The sequence below is a fragment of the Panthera pardus genome, unplaced genomic scaffold, assembly GCF_024362965.1.
Source record: "Panthera pardus isolate Hobbes unplaced genomic scaffold, ASM2436296v1 HiC_scaffold_4, whole genome shotgun sequence".
Lineage (NCBI taxonomy): Eukaryota > Metazoa > Chordata > Mammalia > Carnivora > Felidae > Panthera > Panthera pardus.
In genome coordinates, this window is record NW_026526969.1 from 607,167 (window position 1) to 625,529 (window position 18,363).

At 40.5% G+C, this 18,363-nt stretch overlaps 1 protein-coding gene and 1 pseudogene across 5 annotated transcripts in view; both read left to right on the forward strand.

Moving 5' to 3' along the window:
• Positions 1-7,231, forward strand: part of CRCP (CGRP receptor component) — a 46,711-nt gene extending 39,480 nt beyond the window's left edge. For all 5 annotated transcript variants that reach the window (XM_053893848.1, XM_019421750.2, XM_019421748.2 and 2 more), the window contains 2 exons: positions 254-311; positions 5,574-7,231. In XM_053893848.1, coding sequence (XP_053749823.1) covers positions 254-311; positions 5,574-5,720 — 205 coding nt within the window. In that variant the 3' untranslated portion in view covers positions 5,721-7,231. The remainder of the gene's footprint in view (positions 1-253; positions 312-5,573) is intronic.
• Positions 7,232-7,353: 122 nt separating this feature from the next.
• LOC109250654 (prefoldin subunit 1-like) lies at positions 7,354-9,399 on the forward strand (annotated as a pseudogene).
• Positions 9,400-18,363: the final 8,964 nt, after the last annotated feature.

Consider the following 18,363-nt stretch of genomic DNA (forward strand, 5'->3'; position numbering starts at 1 on the left):
TATTTGTTACATTTCTTTCAGTCCACACCCCTGTGATCTTTAGGATTCTAATACACATTTGTATCCTCCCAAAAGTCTCCGACATAGGCTCTCCTATTCCCATTCTCTCATTTTACAGTTGAAGAAACGGAGGGCCAAGTTCCAGGTGGTTCTCCCATTTGTTATCTGACACAGTGTTCTCTAAACAGCTTGGTCAAGACTCAAGATTTTGAGGGGAATAAGTTTTAAATGCTTTGTACTTTTCTTTTGACAGAGCTGAAAAGCTTCAGCTGCTGAACCACAGGCCTATGACTGCTGTTGAGATCCAGCTGGTGAGTGAAGGAGGCCTGAACGTGAGAGGATTGATTTCTGGGTCTGAGAGGGAGGAAGGGTGATAAAGGCTGAGAACGGACAAGACTGGAACTGCCATTTCTTGAAAAGACTGCCCAAATACCCTATTTTATAAGTGAAAGGAGACCTCACGAGTTGGATCCTACTTAGTATGGACTTGGTGAAAGTAGAAGACTGGACGAAATTTAATTCTTTCCTTCGGGTTTGGGCCTGTGACTTGGCAGCTCTTTGTCTCCCTTGATGTCCTACCCCATTCTGACCACTGCTTTCCTGTAGGAGTTATTGCCAACCAGATGTTGCATAAAAACAATAGACTCACCATGACTCTGGCAGGATTTCTCTTCCCCGACTCCCACCCTTCGATCCCACTCTTCCTGTTTCTGTTCTTGGTTCACGGAGCACATGTGTACCTTCCCCACATGCGCTCTTTCTCTCTCAGCCTCCTGGCCCAGTCTCCCAAGCCAGAAGCCTAGAAGACATTCCCTCCCTTTGATTCCATATGCACTTTGTCCCCAGGTTCCATTACTCCTGTCTTGTTCTCTCTTCTCTCCCTCCGGCACTGTGTTAATTTCTGTCATTTCTCAGTGCGGCTCTTGGAGTTGTTCTCTCATCTTCCCTGCCTCAGCGTGCCCCCTCCAACCCACCTTCTACATCACTGTTGTTTTTTTTTTTTTAACTTTTTTTTTTTTATTTTATTTTTTGAGACAGGGAGAGACAGAGCATGAACAGGGGAGGGTCAGAGAGAGGGAGACACAGAATCTGAAACAGGCTCCAGGCTCTGAGCTGTCAGCACAGAGCCCGACCCGGGGCTCGAACTCACGGACCGCGAGATCATGACCTGAGCTGAAGTCGGCCGCTTAACCGACTGAGCCACCCAGGCGCCCCTGTGCATCACTGTTAAAACCACACACTTGATCATCTTGTTTCCCTGCATAAGATCATTCATTGGAGCTTCATCACTTGCACTGTCTGCACAGCAATCACAGTATCAAGCTCTAGAATTATGCAAGGCAGCCAGAGTAGAAGCCACACGTGGTATAAGGAGAATGTGAAAATGAGGCCCAGTGAGACAAACCGCGTGGTTGCTGTGTTAATTGGTGTGCGGGGGCAGTTTCCCTCTCCTGTAGAGGGCAGAGAGGATCGTTAAGCTACAACTATTAGGCCATTTAACTGCCAGTAAAAAAAACAAAACAAAAAAAACCGATTGGAGAATTAACAAACAGGAACAAAGGAGTTTGCAGAGTCAGTTTTAGAAGTACTTACCTTTGTCAGATTTGCTTCAGAAAAGTGTGGAAGAAAGTAGCCAGAAATACCTATGATGTTTAGATTGCTTTAAAAGAACCTTATTTTTAAAGGGTCATGGGTTATTTAATTTTGGACTAAAACTTTTATTGACTTCCCAGTGTTGTTTCTGTCCTTGAAAATGCACCCAAAATTAAATTAGAAAAATTCCTTCCATAAAGGGTGACTTTCTGGGGGAACTGGCCTTTAGGCTAAAAAGAGATCTTTTTTTTTTTTTTTTTTTTGTACCCTTATTCTGGTGCTTTCGACTATGTTGGAGATTCAGCTTAGAAAAGAACAAACAAATCAGCAAGAAACTAATCTGTGTCCCTCTGGGTTAAAGATCACATGTCGTGTCTCCTCCAACTTTAATCAGCAACATATGTTATTCATGGCTTAATGACAGATGGAGAGAGAAGATGAGGAGGGTTAGCGTGACCTCATCTCAGAGCCAGTAGAAAGCTCTATCATTACTTGGGACGATTAGCTGTTATTGAGAGTGCCTGCTCTATGCCGGGGCTTTGTGTAGGCCACCTTTAACACCCTCACCGTAGTCTTGGCTAACGAGCGGCTAATTGGGTCTGATTCAGAAGGCTTACTTTTTCCTCCAAGCCATATGCTTTTACAGGGTGAGAAGAAAGATGTGTGTGGCATCCACTCAAATGTTTATTCTCTTCTTTTCACAGATAGGTAGTAGGTCTTGATAAAAACTATGTATATTTCCCAGCGGTTGGACCATTTTGTAGCCAGATTTTCCCCAGCCTGGAATTTGGCCACAAAGGGTACAAAAACATTTACCACGGCTTGTAGCAGTATCTCTTCTCACAAGAGGAGGATAAGAAATGAGGTCTTCACACCGAGTGGAAAGTGCAAAGGACTTGAGAATTTCTCCGCATTAACTTTACAGCCATTTATTCTCCCTGCATCCAGAAGTAATGTCAGCATCCACCATTTGTTAGTATTCAGTTTTGGAGGCTGAGGCTTCTTTCAGTTATACCTCAGCCATGGTTTGTTGTGATCCTCAGATCCACAGACCTGCTGTCTGTGAGGAAATGAGGAAGCCACCAGCTTCTGTGATTTCTGCCATGCCCTGGTGTGTACATTTATTCAGGGCAGTTTGTGAGCTCTCTAGACTGAAGACAGGACAGCGAACCCCGTGACCTCATAGGCCACTATCCTGAACAACACTATCATATAAGTCTGTTAAAAGGTAGGGATTATAAAATGTTTTGGAATATATAAAATTTTATGGCTTATGAAACACTGTAATATATGTTCTCTTTTAGTCCTTACTGTTGGTGTTACTTTCATTTCACATTAGAGAATAATTGAAATTTACAGAGGTTAAGTGAACTTTTCTGGGTCAAAGAGCTAGAAGTATCTGTAGTTACTAGATTTTAGTTGTTTTGGGGAAAGTAGGAAGTTAGACTTGGCAGCTTAGAATGAGAAACAACCATTTTTGGAGTATAGCAGCCCAGTTTGACAGCCCCTAGGGAATTGATATGGTCTTTGTCTGTGATAAAAATTTATTGCTGACCCATCTGCAAATACTTTGGTTTTTGACATTTCTTTTGCCTTTATATTCCGAACAATTTGAAACCTTGAGTGTTGGAGAATATTGAGATCGTTCTTTATATTTCTTTATTTGGGCTCAGTTTCTTCTGTGTTGGGAAGAAAAGGTGAGGAGTAATACAGTTAATATCATTTTACCTTAGTGATCCAAGAAGGCTTAGTAAATTTTTGGTGTTTGCAAGTTTCTTTTTTGTGTATATGTATTTCATTTTGCTTAATGAAGTTTAGGTTTTCTTTCTGTGACTAGGAATCTTGGTTTGAAAAGGAAAGTTCCTGACCCTGAGGGTTTGTGTGCTGATGAAAGCTTCTACTCTTGGCAAACTTGGCAAAATTTGAAAGCTCATTAGCCCTGTTGTCATGAACACGCCTAGTAGACACCCGATCATTGTTGTATCTGCCAAATCCAGAGACAGGGACGTAAGAAGGTGCCTTGTTCAAGTCTTCTCTCTTTGGTTTTCTAAAGATGAAGGCCTCTCAGAGGTCATATAACTAAAACTAAACTCAAACCAGTGGATTCTAGTTTGCGTCTCTGAGAGAGGAAATGATAGAAACCTCCTACTGGAGGGCATGGTGTTCCAGAAAGAGGTGGAATTCAAAGTCAAAAGACCTTGCACTATTTACTGTGAGACCCAGATCAGGTTTTGTTTATAATGCTAAGCCTCTACTTACTCATCTGTAAATTGTCCTGACTTTATGGACCACATGTTTGAGAAGCTCTGGTGGCAGTGATTCTGGGAAAGGCCCTGTACAAATACTGGTGGGAGGCTGTCCCTGTTCTGAGACTAGTCTAAATCCTCTTTCCCATTCCCCTGAGGCAGGTAGCAGTTCATAATTAACCACCTACACTAATTTATAAATTTGGAGACATTCTTCTCTCAGCTGGAGATCATCTTTTCTTAGAATTGAATAATCAAATCCGATATATCCCATTTCTTCCTCCTTCATATTTTGGAGACAGTCTATGTTAGATTATTTCCTTTCATGTCCTAATTTTGCATGTCTGGTTTAAAAAATAGGATTCTGGGGATTGTTTCTTGTTCAGTAGAGGTTACATTTTACAGAGCCTTTTAATCTTTAGGAAATGGTCATTTTATTTGACAGCATGATGGGAAGTAGCCCCATTGGTTCACTCAGGATCTTCTCCACCCTAGAACACCCAGGACTATTCTCTAGTTATAGAAGCATTATAGAAACAACGATGTTTTTCCACGAGTTTGTAGTATGATCTTGGACACATCACCTGGCTTTATTAGCTTCTGTACTGTTGTCAATAAAGTCCGGCAGTCAGACCGAAATCCTTTTCAGGATTGTAAGCCCTGCCGGTCATCTTGCTTTACTTAAATCTGCTAGGATTTCTTTCTTGAATTCCTCTTGGTCTTAGTTGCCAAATTTCAGAGATTGCTGTGGGGAAATGCCACAGAACAGAACCCTGGACACCTTTAGCTGTTTGTGATTGACAGCTAGTGCCACTATGTGAACATGGTTAAGACTGCCTATGTATTGCTGTTAAAAACACTGTTGACTATGTTTGTATTCATTAATATCATTCATTAATATATTGAGAACTAGAGGGGAGGCTAATAAAACTGGCTCAGAATTGTGGACCATCTGTGTGTAGATTTCCGGGACACGTCAAACTGGGCTTTAAGTGGACCTTTAGTGGAGCGGCGGGGGATTGTTTCCCAGCCGTCACTCATCAGACTGTTGTTCCACATTCCAGGAGATGACCAGGACCACGTGGTGTGTGCTTGATTGATTGTAGGTGTTCGTGTTGGGGAGGCCCAGCATGGGGCTCTCATTCTGCCCTTTGCCATATTGTTGTGAAGGCTGAAAGAAATAACAGATATGAAGTGCTGTGTGCAGCGCCAGGCACATGAGCTCCCTGAAGAGCTGTTAGTGGTGGTGGGAGTGGGGATGAGAAAAAGTAGATAAACCATTTGGCACACAGTGGGCAATCATCAAATGAGTTGTTGATACAATTCATAAGTCACAGCTGTGCTTATTGTGAAATACAAAAGTATATAAAGTGCCATTTCACTCCCCAGGGGTGTGTTTTCTTTGCACATACAACATATTCATGTGTGCATGTGGATGGGTAGAGAACTGTTAGGGTTTTCTGTTTCTTTGAAGAAAAATGCTAACCTGCAACTTGCTTTTTACATTGACCCATTTTGAGCCATCACATGGGAATTGGATCTGGCTTCTCCCCTCTGTTGGAGCCAGGGTGGAGAGGACCTGGAGACCTGAGGGGGGCTCAGGAGCCAGGCCTAGAGCTGTGTGTGCCAGAGGCCAGCAGACTGGGAACAGCATGGGTGGAGGAGGGCAGGAGTGGACCCCGCCTGTGCAGCTCCTCCATAAATAACCCCTGGAGGTTTTCTTTTCTTCTGCAGATAGTAGAAGAGAGTGAAGAACGGCTCACGGAGGAGCAGATCGAAGCCCTCCTCCACACCGTCACAAGCATTCTGCCTGCGGGGCCAGAGGCCGAACAGAAGAAAAATACGGATGACGTGACAATGGATGAAGAGGACCCAGCATAAGAGGAGCACAGCTGGCCCAACCACCTCATGAAGCTGAAAGGCCCAGCAGCCATTTCCCAGACACTCAGGGGATTGTTCATTTGGTTGTACCCTCTATGCCAGCAGGCCTGATTTCATGGTTAGTTGGATAAATCACAAAAATAAGCTAAAAAGAAGTACTTGTGCCTCTGGGAGATGAAACATGGTGAAGACAGGCTGAGGTTGTCAGGGCAGAGAGCTAAAGAGAGGAGGACAGAGCCAAAGAGGACAATGACTGTGGAACCCTCTGTGGGCAAAATATTTCTTCTGTGGCCTTTGCCACAGTTGTGGGAAGGCCCCCATACACAGCTGGTAAAGTACTTTGTGTTGCCTTTGATGGGCTGTGTCCTAATTAGTTTCATCTGCTTCCCTAGGAGCTTCCCATGCAGGGGCTCTGAGCACTGTTGGGATGAGAGCAGAGTTAAGAGAATCCCGTTAGATGACTAGAAACTCCCAGAGCAGCAGATAGTCGCTTTAGGTTAAAATGAGCCACTGAATTTGGCTTACCTCAGAGGAATCTTTTCCTTGAGAACATTGGAGATAAGAGAACAGCCTGGCCAACCCTTGATCGGGTCTGAAGGCTTGTTTCCTTTGCTGGCAGGGGTGGTGTTTACCAGCTCACACTATTCAGTCTTAAATGTTAGGGTACCGACCGGCCCATTCCAGTTGAAAAGCGGCACTCCAGACTGAATGACAGCTCAGCAGAAGAACAGCATCGGCCGCCTTTCTAATGACCTTCAGTTTCCTGCCCTGAGACAGGAGCCCTGAGTAGACACCTTTGTGTCAAGTCTGGGTGAACTTCATTTGCATGATGGGCAAATTGTCTGCATCTTTTGAAAGGGGTCAGTTATATAGCTCTTCATGGATAAAATATGGAGAAACCGGAGGTTGGTTCCTAAGAATTTGAATTTGTTAGCTGTTGCAAGGGTGTATCAGTTTTTTAATTTAAAATATTAGGATAATTACCATGTGAAGAACTTACTGATACTGAGGCTTTGGAGAGTTCAGTAGCTCCAGATGTGTGGTTGCCCTAATCCTAGGAATGTTGCTGAAAATTAATTTTCCACATTCGCTCTGCTCCTGACTTGGGGAAGAAAATGCCCACAGACACTAATTTTCCAAATTGGTACTTACTTTGTTGTGAGATTACATATTTTCAGTGCTGCTGTTAACTGGATGATTTCCCACCCCCTTGCAATTTCCAGGTTATTTCAACCTCCCTACCACCCCTGCCAGTTGCACTCATGTCTTTCTTAACCTTATCATCTGAGGATCACCTGAGATGTGTTTACAGGCAAAACTGGAATTCACAGGGCATTTATATTTAAGTCTCTTGTCTGTATTGGGAATTTTACCAGGAATTGTTGATTTTTCTTGTCAAGGCATCACATGGGTACCTATGCCACTGTTTCATTTTAACTGTGAGTGTGTTTGATGTATTTTTTAAATGGATTAACCTAATTAATAATAAATTGTTTCCAAGTGACCACCAATTTTTGGTATTTTTATAAATCTCTTAAGAGTTTGTTTTGCCATGGATAGAAAGTGAAATCTGACTTGAAAGCTAAAATGTGTGATTTTTTTGTTAAAAAAAATCTATTTAGGTCTAAATTCTATTTTAGGTTGCAGGAAAATTTTACATTTCTGTATTTGGGGCCTGAATTTAACCTCAGTTTTTGATAAAGCCAGGCAGGCTCTGGAAGGCTTAACCTTTATAGGAAACGTATTCTGTATAATATTCCTGCCACATTGACAACATTTAAGAATTAAGATACTTTACGGAGTGGACCAAGATGGTGGCTCCTGTGGATCTGGAATTGAAGAAGGCCTTCGCAGAGTCAAGCCAAAGTTATTGACACTCAGCAGGTGAAGCTTGCAGACCTACAGATTGAACAGCTAAACAGAACGAAAAAGCATGCACATCTTACAGGTACAGAGATTATGACTTTGATAGAGGAGACTAACATGTATGAAGGTGTAGGAAGAATGTTTATTCTTCAGTCCAGGGAGGTAATTCACAATCAACTGCTAGAGAAACAGAAAATAGCAGAAGAAAAAATTAAAGAATTGGAACAGAAAAAATCCTACCTGGAGTAGAGTGTGAAGGAAGCTGAGGACAACATCCGGGAGATGCTGATGGCACGAAGGGCACAGTAGGAAACCTCTAATGGAAGCTTCCTGCCCCCTTCCATTCCTCGCCAGGGCAGAGGGGCCCGTGTGGGGAAACATCCTCTCTTCTGCCCTGATGGACTTCTTATTTGAATGATCTGGTGGCCCTATGCTTTCTACTTCACCCTGATCCCCTTTCCGATCCTGGCTTTGCCTGCCACCCTAGCCCAGGATACTCTTCTCCCCTGTGGGTGAGTCACGAACTCCCAGGAGAGGCAAGATGGGAGCCAGGACAGATAGGGGAGCTCTGCCCAAACCTATTAGTTATGCTGGTTAGACCAATAAAAGGCATCTGTCCGCCCCCCGCCCCCCACCCCCGCAAAAAAAAAAAAAAAAAAGATAATTTACGTACAAAACTTAACCAGGATCACATCTAGGAAGGAGAGCTGGAGAGTCTGGGAATTTTACTTTCCATTTTACATCTTTCTGTGTGGTTTTAGTTTTTGACCATGTGACAGTTTTATTCTTAAAAAAAAAAAAGTATGTCCATTTGTTTATTTTTTATTGGCCTCTGTGAAAATTTCTGAATGTGTACTTGACAGTTGAATTATGTCCCAAACAGAGGCTGACACCCAGTCCAGTCACCCAAGGAGAGGCAGCTCTGAGGGCATCTGGAACAGGCACATGATTTTTAGTTCAATCTGTCTTCCTTTGTTATTCCAGACTTTCCTAGGCTCTTAGTTTTGTTTTGTTTGTTTGTTTTTGAGGGGAAAACCCTAGTTTTTGACCCAGGAAGATGTTTTAGTTATCTGTCAAGATACTTCTGAGCTTTTGAAAAATCGACTCCCAGTTACAGGTTTACCCAAATACTTCTCTTGCCCCCTTTTGCTTAAATGTTGCAGTATGATGCACTGTCCCCTCTGAGGACTTCCCCTTTATTCCTAAAGTAATGGGTACCATTTCCCTAAGTAATCATTGTGTGACTATACCATTTCTCAAGAGGTTATAGCCTAGTGAGAGGTGAGTAAATTAATGCTCCAGATATTCTTTGCTAAATTATTTTCTCCCCTGAAACTAAATTTAACACCCATTTGTGTAAATGGATCATTTCCACAAATGGATCATTTGTGTAAATGGATCAGTAAATTGTAAAACACATCACATACTCTGAAAAAAATTATCAACCTTATTTAATTTTGCAATGAATAAAGGGGATAAAAGGAAGTAAAACTGCCTAGGTATCCTTTTATATATTTTTTTAAATTCAGGGGTTTTGATTATATCACAAGGTTGTACAACTATCACTCCTGCTAATTCCAGAATCTTTTTCATCATCTCCAAAAGAAGCCCCATACCCACTAGCAGTCACTTTTCATTCACATTTCCCCATAGCCCCCTGACAACCACTCATCTTTCTACTATATATTTGCCTATTCTGGTCATTCCATATAAATTAAATCTGACTTCTTTCATTTAGCATATTTTCAAGGTTCAGCTATGTTGTGCCATTCCTTTTTATGGTGGAATAATGGTTTGTTGAATGGATGCACCATTTTTTCTTTTTCCTACTTTTATTTATTTTTTTATTTTTTTTATTTTTTTATTTTTTAATATATGAAATTTACTGTCAAATTGGTTTCCATACAACACCCAGTGCTCATCCCAAAAGGTGCCCTCCTCAATACCCATCACCCACCCTGCCCTCCCTCCCACCCCCCATCAACCCTCAGTTTGTTCTCAGTTTTTAACAGTCTCTTATGCTTTGGCTCTCTCCCACTCTAACCTCTTTTTTTTTTTTTTCCTTCCCCTCCCCCATGGGTTTCTGTTACGTTTCTCAGGATCCACGTAAGAGTGAAACCATATGGTATCTGTCTTTCTCTGAATGGCTTATTTCACTTAGCATCACACTCTCCAGTTCCATCCACGTTGCTACAAAAGGCCATATTTCATTTTTTCTCATTGCCACGTAGTATTCCATTGTGTATATAAACCACAATTTCTTTAACCATTCATCAGTTGATGGACATTTAGGCTCTTTCCATAATTTGGCTATTGTTGAGAGTGCTGCTATAAACATTGGGGTACAAGTGCCCCTATGCATCAGTACTCCTGTATCCCTTGGATAAATTCCTAGCAGTGCTACTGCTGGGTCATAGGGTAGGTCTATTTTTAATTTTCTGAGGAACCTCCACACTGCTTTCCAGAGTGGCTGCACCAATTTGCATTCCCACCAACAGTGGATGCACCATTTTTTATCCATTCATCAGTTGGTGGATATTTGGGTTGTTTCTTTTTTTTTTTTTTTTTAACGTTTATTTATTTTTGAGACAGAGACAGAGCATGAACGGGGGAGGGTCACAGAGAGAAGGAGACACAGAATCTGAAACAGGCTCCAGGCTCTGAGCTGTCAGCACAGAGCCCGATGTGGGGCTCGAACCCACGGACCGTGAGATCATGACCTGAGCCGAAGTCGGACGCTTAACCGACTGAGCCACCCAGGCGCCCCTATTTGGGTTGTTTCTACTCTGGCTGTTACGAATATGCTGTTGTGAACAAATTTTTGTTGACCTGCGTTCCTCTCTCTCTTGCATATACCTAAAAGTGGAATTGTTAGGTCATATGATAACTCCGTTTAACTGTTTGATGAATTGCCACACTGTTTTCCATAGCACCTGCACCATACCATGTTTCTACCAGCAGTGCATGATGGAATCCAATCTCTCTCTTGTTTGTTTGTTTTTTTTTAACGTTTATTTATTTTTGAGACAGAGAGAGACAGAGCGTGAACGGGGGAGGGTCACAGAGAGAGGGAGACACAGAATCTGAAACAGGATCAATCTCTCTGTTGTTTTTGTCCCTCGTATTGATTATAACCATCATAGTGGTTGTGAAGTGCTGTCTCAGTGTGGTTTCGATCTGTAATTTCCTAATGGCTATTAAAGTTGAGTATCTATCTTTTCATGTCCTTACTTGTGGATATTTATATATTCTTTGAAGAAATGCCTATTGAAAGCCTTTGCACTTAAGAAAAAACATTATTTTTTCAAGGAGTTTTAGATTCACAGTGAAATTGAGCAGAAAGTACAAAGAATTCCCATATAGGCCCTTGCCCTCCTCCCCGCCCCCCCTGCCCCCCGCCAACAGCTTCCCCTATTAACATCTGCATTAGTATGGTGTGTTCATTAAATTGATGAGCCAATGTTGATCTACTTTTACTACATAAAGTCCCTAGTTTACATTAGGGTTCATTCTTTGTGTTGTACAGTAGAGAGTGCAGGAGTGCATGCATAGACTGGGTTTTGACAAGTACATAAATCTATTATGCTATTATCAGAATATTTTCTGAAAACACCTTGTGCTCCACTGTTCATTTCCTCCCTTTCCCCAAATCCCTTACAATCACTGGTATTTTTACCGTCCCCATAGTTTTGCCTTTTTCAGAATGTCATATAGTTGGAACCATAGAGGATGTGGCCTTTACAGATTGGATTTTTCACTTAGCAGTAGGTGTTTAGGGTTACTCCATGTCATTTCATAGCATGATAGCTCATTTCTTTTTATTATTGAATAATATTCCATTGTCTAGATGTACCAGTTTGTTTACTGTTTCACCTACTGAAGGTCAACCTGGGGTGCCTGGGTGCCTCAGGTGGTAAGTGTCTGTCTGTTGATTTCGGCACAGGTTGTGGCCTCGCGGTTCAAGGGATGGAGCCCTGTGTTGGGCTCTGTGCTGACAGCGCAGAGCCTGCTTGGGATTCTCTCTGTCTCCCTCTACCCCTCCCCCACCCACACTTGCTTTCTCTCAATTAATAAACTTAAAAGTCATCTTAATTTCTTCTGGGTTTTGGTAATTATCCAAAAAAGCTGCTATAAACATTTGTGTCCACATTTGTGTGGCAGAAGTTTTCAGCTCATTTTCGTAAATACCAAGGAACATAATAGCTGCCTTACTGTCTTACAAAGTGACTGTACCATTTTGCAGCAGTGAATGAGAGTTCTTTTTGTTCATGTCCTCACCAGAATTTGGTGGTATCTGTGTTTTAAATTTTGGCCATTCTAATCTGTAGTGGTATCACATTGTTTTAAATTGCAGTTCCCGAAAGGCATAGAACATTCATATTTTTATAAGTTTAGCTGTGAGATGATGATGTGAGTCAGAGTCAGAAGCTTAACCGACTGAGCTAACCCAGATGATCTCTTGCCCATTTTTAAATTAGGTTGTTCTCTTTTTGTTGAAATTTAAGTGGTTTTTAAAATATATTTTGTAGGGGTGCCTGGGTGGCTCAGTTGGTTGAGCATCCGACTTCAGCTCAGGTCATGATCTCGCGGTTTGTGAGTTCGAGCCCCATGTTGGGCTCTGTGCTGACAGCTTGGAGCCTGGGGCCTGCTTCAGATTCTGTGTCTCTCTCTCTCTGCCCCTCCCTCACTCACACTCTGTCTCTCTCTCCTTCAAAATAAATAAACATTGAAAAAAAATTTAAAAAAAAAAAAAAATATATTTTGTATACTAGACATTTATCAGATAAATATTTTGCAAATATTTTCTCCCAGTCCATGACTTGTCTTTTTATTCTCTTAACAGCCTTTTACAGAACAAAAGTTTTTAATTTTAATGAAGTCCAACCTGTCCTTTTTTTCTTTCATGGATCATGGTTTTGATGTTGTAACTAAAAAGTTATGAAGCCTAGGTTGTCATCATGAAGTCACCTAGATTTTCTCCTATGTTATGTTTTGGAGGTTTATAGCTTTGTATTTCACATTTAGGTCTGATTCGTTTTGAGTGAATTTTTGCAAAAGATGTGAGGTCTGTGTCAACTTTTATTTTTTTGGCATGCGAATATCCAGTTGCTCCAACACCGTTGGTTGAAAAGACTGTCCTTTTCTCCATCCAATTGCTTTCGATCCTTTGTCAAAGATCAGTTGACTCTCTTTGTATGGTTATTTTTGGCCTCTATTCTGTTCTGTTCCATTGATTTATTTGTGTACTCTTTCACCAATATCACTCTGTCCTGATTATTGATTGTAGCTTTGTATTAAGTCCTGAAGTCATGTAGTGTCAGTCCTTCAGGAGAACTTAACCCTTTTTTAATTGAGTTGTCTTTATTGTTGAGTTGCAAAATTTCTTTATATATTTGGGATACTAAACCCTTTCAGATATATAATATATAACTATTTTCTGTAATTTTTTTGGTGTTATTTTCACTTTCTTGATGGTGTCCTTTGAAGCACATTAGGTTTTAATTTTGATGAAGCCCGATGTATCTTTTTTCTTTGGTTCCCTATGACCTGGGTATATCATATCTAAGAATCCATTGCCTAAATCAAGATCGTATTTACTCTGTAACTTCTAAAAATTTTATACATTTAGGTCTTCATCCATTTTGAGTTAATTTTTATATATGGTGTGAAGAAGGGGTCCAACTTCACCTTTTTGCATGTGAATATCCATTTGTCCTAGTACCATTTGTTGAAACCTATTTCCCTCCAAGTATTCTGTCCCTGAAAAGAAAGTGACTACTAAGTTTCATCAGTCAGGTCCTATGGACTACTTAGTTATTTGTCATCTTGGGCCCTTATTAAATATGATAATTTACAGCAGCCTCTAGCCCCTTTAGACTTCACTGTATTGTTTAGAAGAGGGGTCTGCAAACTGTTTTGTAAAGGAGTAGATAATATTTTAGGCTTTGTAGGTCATAGGATTACTGACACAGCTATTTAATTCTGATATTACAACATGAAAGCAGCTATGGATAATTTATAAATAGAGGACTGTGACTGTTCCAGTAAAACTGCAAAACCAGGCAACAGGCTACTATTTGCTGATCCCTTGTTTAGATGGTTCTGGAGTCATGAGGTCTTCAGTGTGGCTTATTTTTCTGCAAGACATCTGGGATTTTTCTATAAATGCTACAAGGGCTGCCATGCCCAATCCTGGTTGAGATTCTACCTACTAGCATGATACAGAAATCTCATGGAGTGTGTTTACTTTTGACTGCCTTATCTACCGCATGCAAGGAGGTTGCCTTAAGGATTCTGTGCTTCGTCACAACTACTATAATTTTGGGTATCCAGTTCAACAAAGTTTTGTTGAACACACAGTATGTGCCAGGATCAGTGCTGTATATTTTGGCCACATAGTCAAGCCTCAAGCTGCATATTGCCTACAAGATACTAACCTGTCTGTTTCCTCTCTGATCTATTGTGTACCCTGCCTGTGCTTAATATCCTAAAGTACTTTTTCTTTACATCATATCATCAGCTCAAAAATTGGAAGTCTTTCTATAGCACTGAGAATAAAAATTCTGTAGTGACATCAACAAAATGGAGGGCTAGGAAGCTCTCGTTCTCCCACAGAGACCATGAAAACAACCAAAATCCAGCTAAAATGAGCTTATGGGAGCTCAGGAAAACAGTCACATCTACAGTAACCAAGTGAATGTCAGATCAAGAAAAAGCTACATTCAAAATGGTAAGAAAATTCATGAAAGTTTTGCTTACCCTTGTCCCTCCACCTCTGGGCAATCTCAATCTGGCAGTGGCAGCAGCCCATTTTCCAACACCCTCCCTCCCCCACCTTAAACTGAAGGGAACAGAACAAATCTTACTTGCAATGTTCTAACTTGTCTGGGGGCTGCCTAAAGGACTAGTTTCTTTTCCCCATAATTGGAGTTCTGCAAAGGAAACGTGGCAGAAAGTGGCAGGAACTGCTCATAACATCTATAGAAAGACTATGATTCACAGACATCTGGGGCAAGACATTGAAGGTGGAGACGCGATAGATAATCTGAGGCCCCAAGGAGAAATTGGAGTGAAACTGGGAAATGAAGACATAAAAGCAGCATGTATAGGGAGGAGCTGTAAACAGGTACACAAATCCAGGTGAGATGCAGGCTAAAACACCTGAAGACTTAGTTTTCTCCTTTGATCCCGAAGCTCAGAACATATCCTACTAATTAGTAAAAGAATACACTGGTCTGCAAAGACTGGGAGAAGTGGCTGTTTTTCACCTGCCCAATTTTCTACCAAAGAAAGTAAACACAAGAAGCAGGATAACCTGCGCCTATTCAAAAGAAGAAAATGAAGTGGCAGGAATCTTCCCTGAAGAAATGCAGGCATCAGAATTATTAGATAAAGGCTTTAAAATAACTGTGAAATATGCTCAAGCGGTTAAAATGAACAAAAAAACTAAAGGAAGTTAGGAAAACAGTAAATCAATAAAATGAGAACAGTAACAAAGAGAAATTATAAAAAGGATCCAAACAAACTTTGGAGCTGAAAAACAATAATAGGAAATTTCATTGTAAGGGTCAACAACAGATTTGAGCAGACAGAAGAATCAGCAAACTTGAAAGTAGCACAGTTGAAATTACCTTGTCTGAGGAGCAAAAAGAAAAAGAATGAAGAAACAAACACCTTGAGGGACTTAGGGAATGTCTTCAAAAGGACAAATATCAACATATAAGAGCACGACAAGAGAGACAAAGAGAAAGAGATTATATGAAGAAATAACAGCCAAAAATTACCCAAATTTGAAGAAAGGCAATGTAAGGAGCAAAAATTTAAATTCCCAAGTAGGAGAAACCTCAAAAGACCCACAGCAAGACACATTAAAATCAAACCATAGGAAGACAGAAAACGGAATGGAAACCAGCAAGAGAAAGGTGGTCTGTCGCCTACAGAGACCCTCAACAATATTATCAGCCACTTTCTTAGCAGAAACCTTCGAGGCCAGAAGGGAATGGGACAATGTCTTTAAAGTGTTGAGAGAAAAAAACCCCAATGTGAATTCTATACCTGGCAAAATTGTCCATCAAAACAAGAGAGACCCACCTCACACCCATTAGGATGGCTTCTATCAAACCAAACAGAAAATAACAAGTGTGGAGAAATTGGAACCCTCGTGCACTGTTGATGGGAATGTAAAATGGCTTAGCAGTCCAAAAACAGCAAGACACATCCTCAGAAAATTAAACAGTATTACCATATGATCCAGCAATTTTCCACCTCTGGGTATATACTCAAAGAATTAAAAGCAAGCTCTCAAAGACATATTTGTACACCCATGTTCATAGCAGCATTATTCACAATTCCCTAATCAAGGAAGCAAACCAAGTGTCCATTGGCAGATTAATGGGTAAACAAAATGTGGTATACACACTCAATGAAATACTAGTCAGCTTTAAAAAGGAAGAAAAATCTAACACATGGTACAACATGGATGAATCTTGAGGCTATTATGCTAAGTGAAATAAACCAGTCACAAAAAAAAATACTGCATGGTTCTACTTATATGAGATACCTAGAATATAGCCAAACTCATGAACACAAAAGTAGAACGGTAGTTGTCACGGACTGAGGGGAGGAAATGATGGGTTACTGTTGTATAATGGGCTTACAGTTTCAGTTTTGCAAGATGAAAAGAGTTCTGGAAATAGGTTGCACAATAATGTGAATATATTAACACTAATGAGCTGTACACTTAAAGTGGTGAAGATAGCAAATTTTATATTTTTATCACAATTTAAAACTATTTTGGGAGGTGCCTGGGTGGCTCAGTCAGTTGAGTGACCAACTCTTGGTTTCAACAAAGGTCATGAGTTCATGTTTCATGGGTTCAAGCCCCGCATCATGCTCTGTACTGATGGTGCAGAGCCTGCTGGGGATTCTCTCCCCCTCTCTCTGTTCCTCCCCCTCTCATGTTCTCTCAAAATAAATAAACATTAAAAAAATATTTTTAATGAGGGAGAAATTAAGACTTTCCTAGATAGACAAAAGCTGAAGGAGTTTATTACCACTAGATCTGACCTACAAGAAATTCTCAGGAAAGAACTTTAGGTTGAAATGAGAGGACTCTGGGTAGTAATTCAACATCATATGAAGATATAAAGCTCTCCAGCAAAGGTAAATACATGGGCAAATATAAAAACCAGTATTGTAATTTTGGTTTATAATTTTGTTTTTTATTCTTTTATAGGATTTAAAAGAGAAAAGCATAAAAAATCATAAGCCTATGTTAAAAGGTGCCCATTATACAAAGATGTAATTTGTGACATCAGTAACATAAAGTGTGGAGAGGGGTAGAGGTAGAGCGGTAAAAGTGGTTTTGTTTGTGATTAAAAAAAATGTTTTAAATGTTTGTTCATTTTTGAGAGAGACAGAGAGAGACAGAGCATGAATGGGGAAGGAGCACAGGAAGAAAGGGAGACACAGGATCCAAAGCAGGTACCAGGCTCTAAGCTCAGCCCGACTCGGGGCTTGAACTCACAAACTGAGCTGAGCTGAAGTCTGATGCTTAACGAACTGAGCTATCCAGGTGCCCCCCCCCCACCTTTTTCTTTTAAAATTTTTAACATTTATTTATTTTTGAGAGACAGAGACAGATCAAGAGCAGGGGAGGGGCACAGAGAGAAAGGGAGACACAGGATCCAAAGCAGTGGTTTGTGATTTAAATTTGTATCAATGAAAATAGATTCTTATAACGTTAGGATGTTATGTATAATCCCCACGATAACCACAAGTAAAATATTTCAAAACTACACAAAAGGAAATGAGAAAGGAATTAAAATATGTCACAAAAACAATAAAAATTGGGGCGCTTGGGTGGCTCAGCCGGTTGAGCATCCGACTTCAGCCCAGGTCATGATCCCAGGCTTCACGGGTTTGAGCCCCATGTCGGGCTCTGTGCTGACCGGCTCTGTGGTTCAGATTCTGTGTCTGTCTCTCTCTCTGCCCCTCCCCTACTCTGTCTCTTGGTCTCCCAAAAATAAATAAACATTAAAAAAAAGTTTTTTTTAAACAGTAAAAGTCAACTAAACAAAAAGGAAGGTGGCAATTAAAGAAATGAGGGACAAAAAAAGCTATTAGACATACAGAAACAAACAACAAAAGGGCAAAAGTAAGTTCTTCCCTATCAGCAATCACTTTATTTTTTAATTAATTAATTTATTTACTGTTTAATTTACATCCAAGTTAGCATACAGTGCAGCAATGATTTCAGGAGTATATTCCTTAATGCCCCTTACCCATGTAGCCCCCCCACCACAACCCCTCCAGCAACCTCTGTTCTCTATATTTAAGAGTCTCTTATATTTTGTTCCCCTCCCTGTTTTTATATTATTTTTGCTCCCCGTCCCTTATGTTCATTTGTTTAGTATCTTAGGTTCCTCATATGAGTGACATCATATGATATTTGTCTTTCTTTGACCATTTTCGCTTAACATGATACCCTCTGGTTCTATCCATGTAGTTGCAAATGGCAAGATTTCATTCTTTTTGATCACAGAGTAATACTGCATTATATATATATATATATATATATATATACATACATATATATATATATATATATATATATACACCACATCTTCTTTATCCATTCATCCATCGATGGACATTTAGGCTCTTTCCATACTTCGGCTATTGTCGATAGTGCTGCTATAAACATAGGGGTGAATGTACCCCTTCTAAACAGCACACCCGTATCCCTTGGATAAATACCTAGTAGTGCAATGGCTGG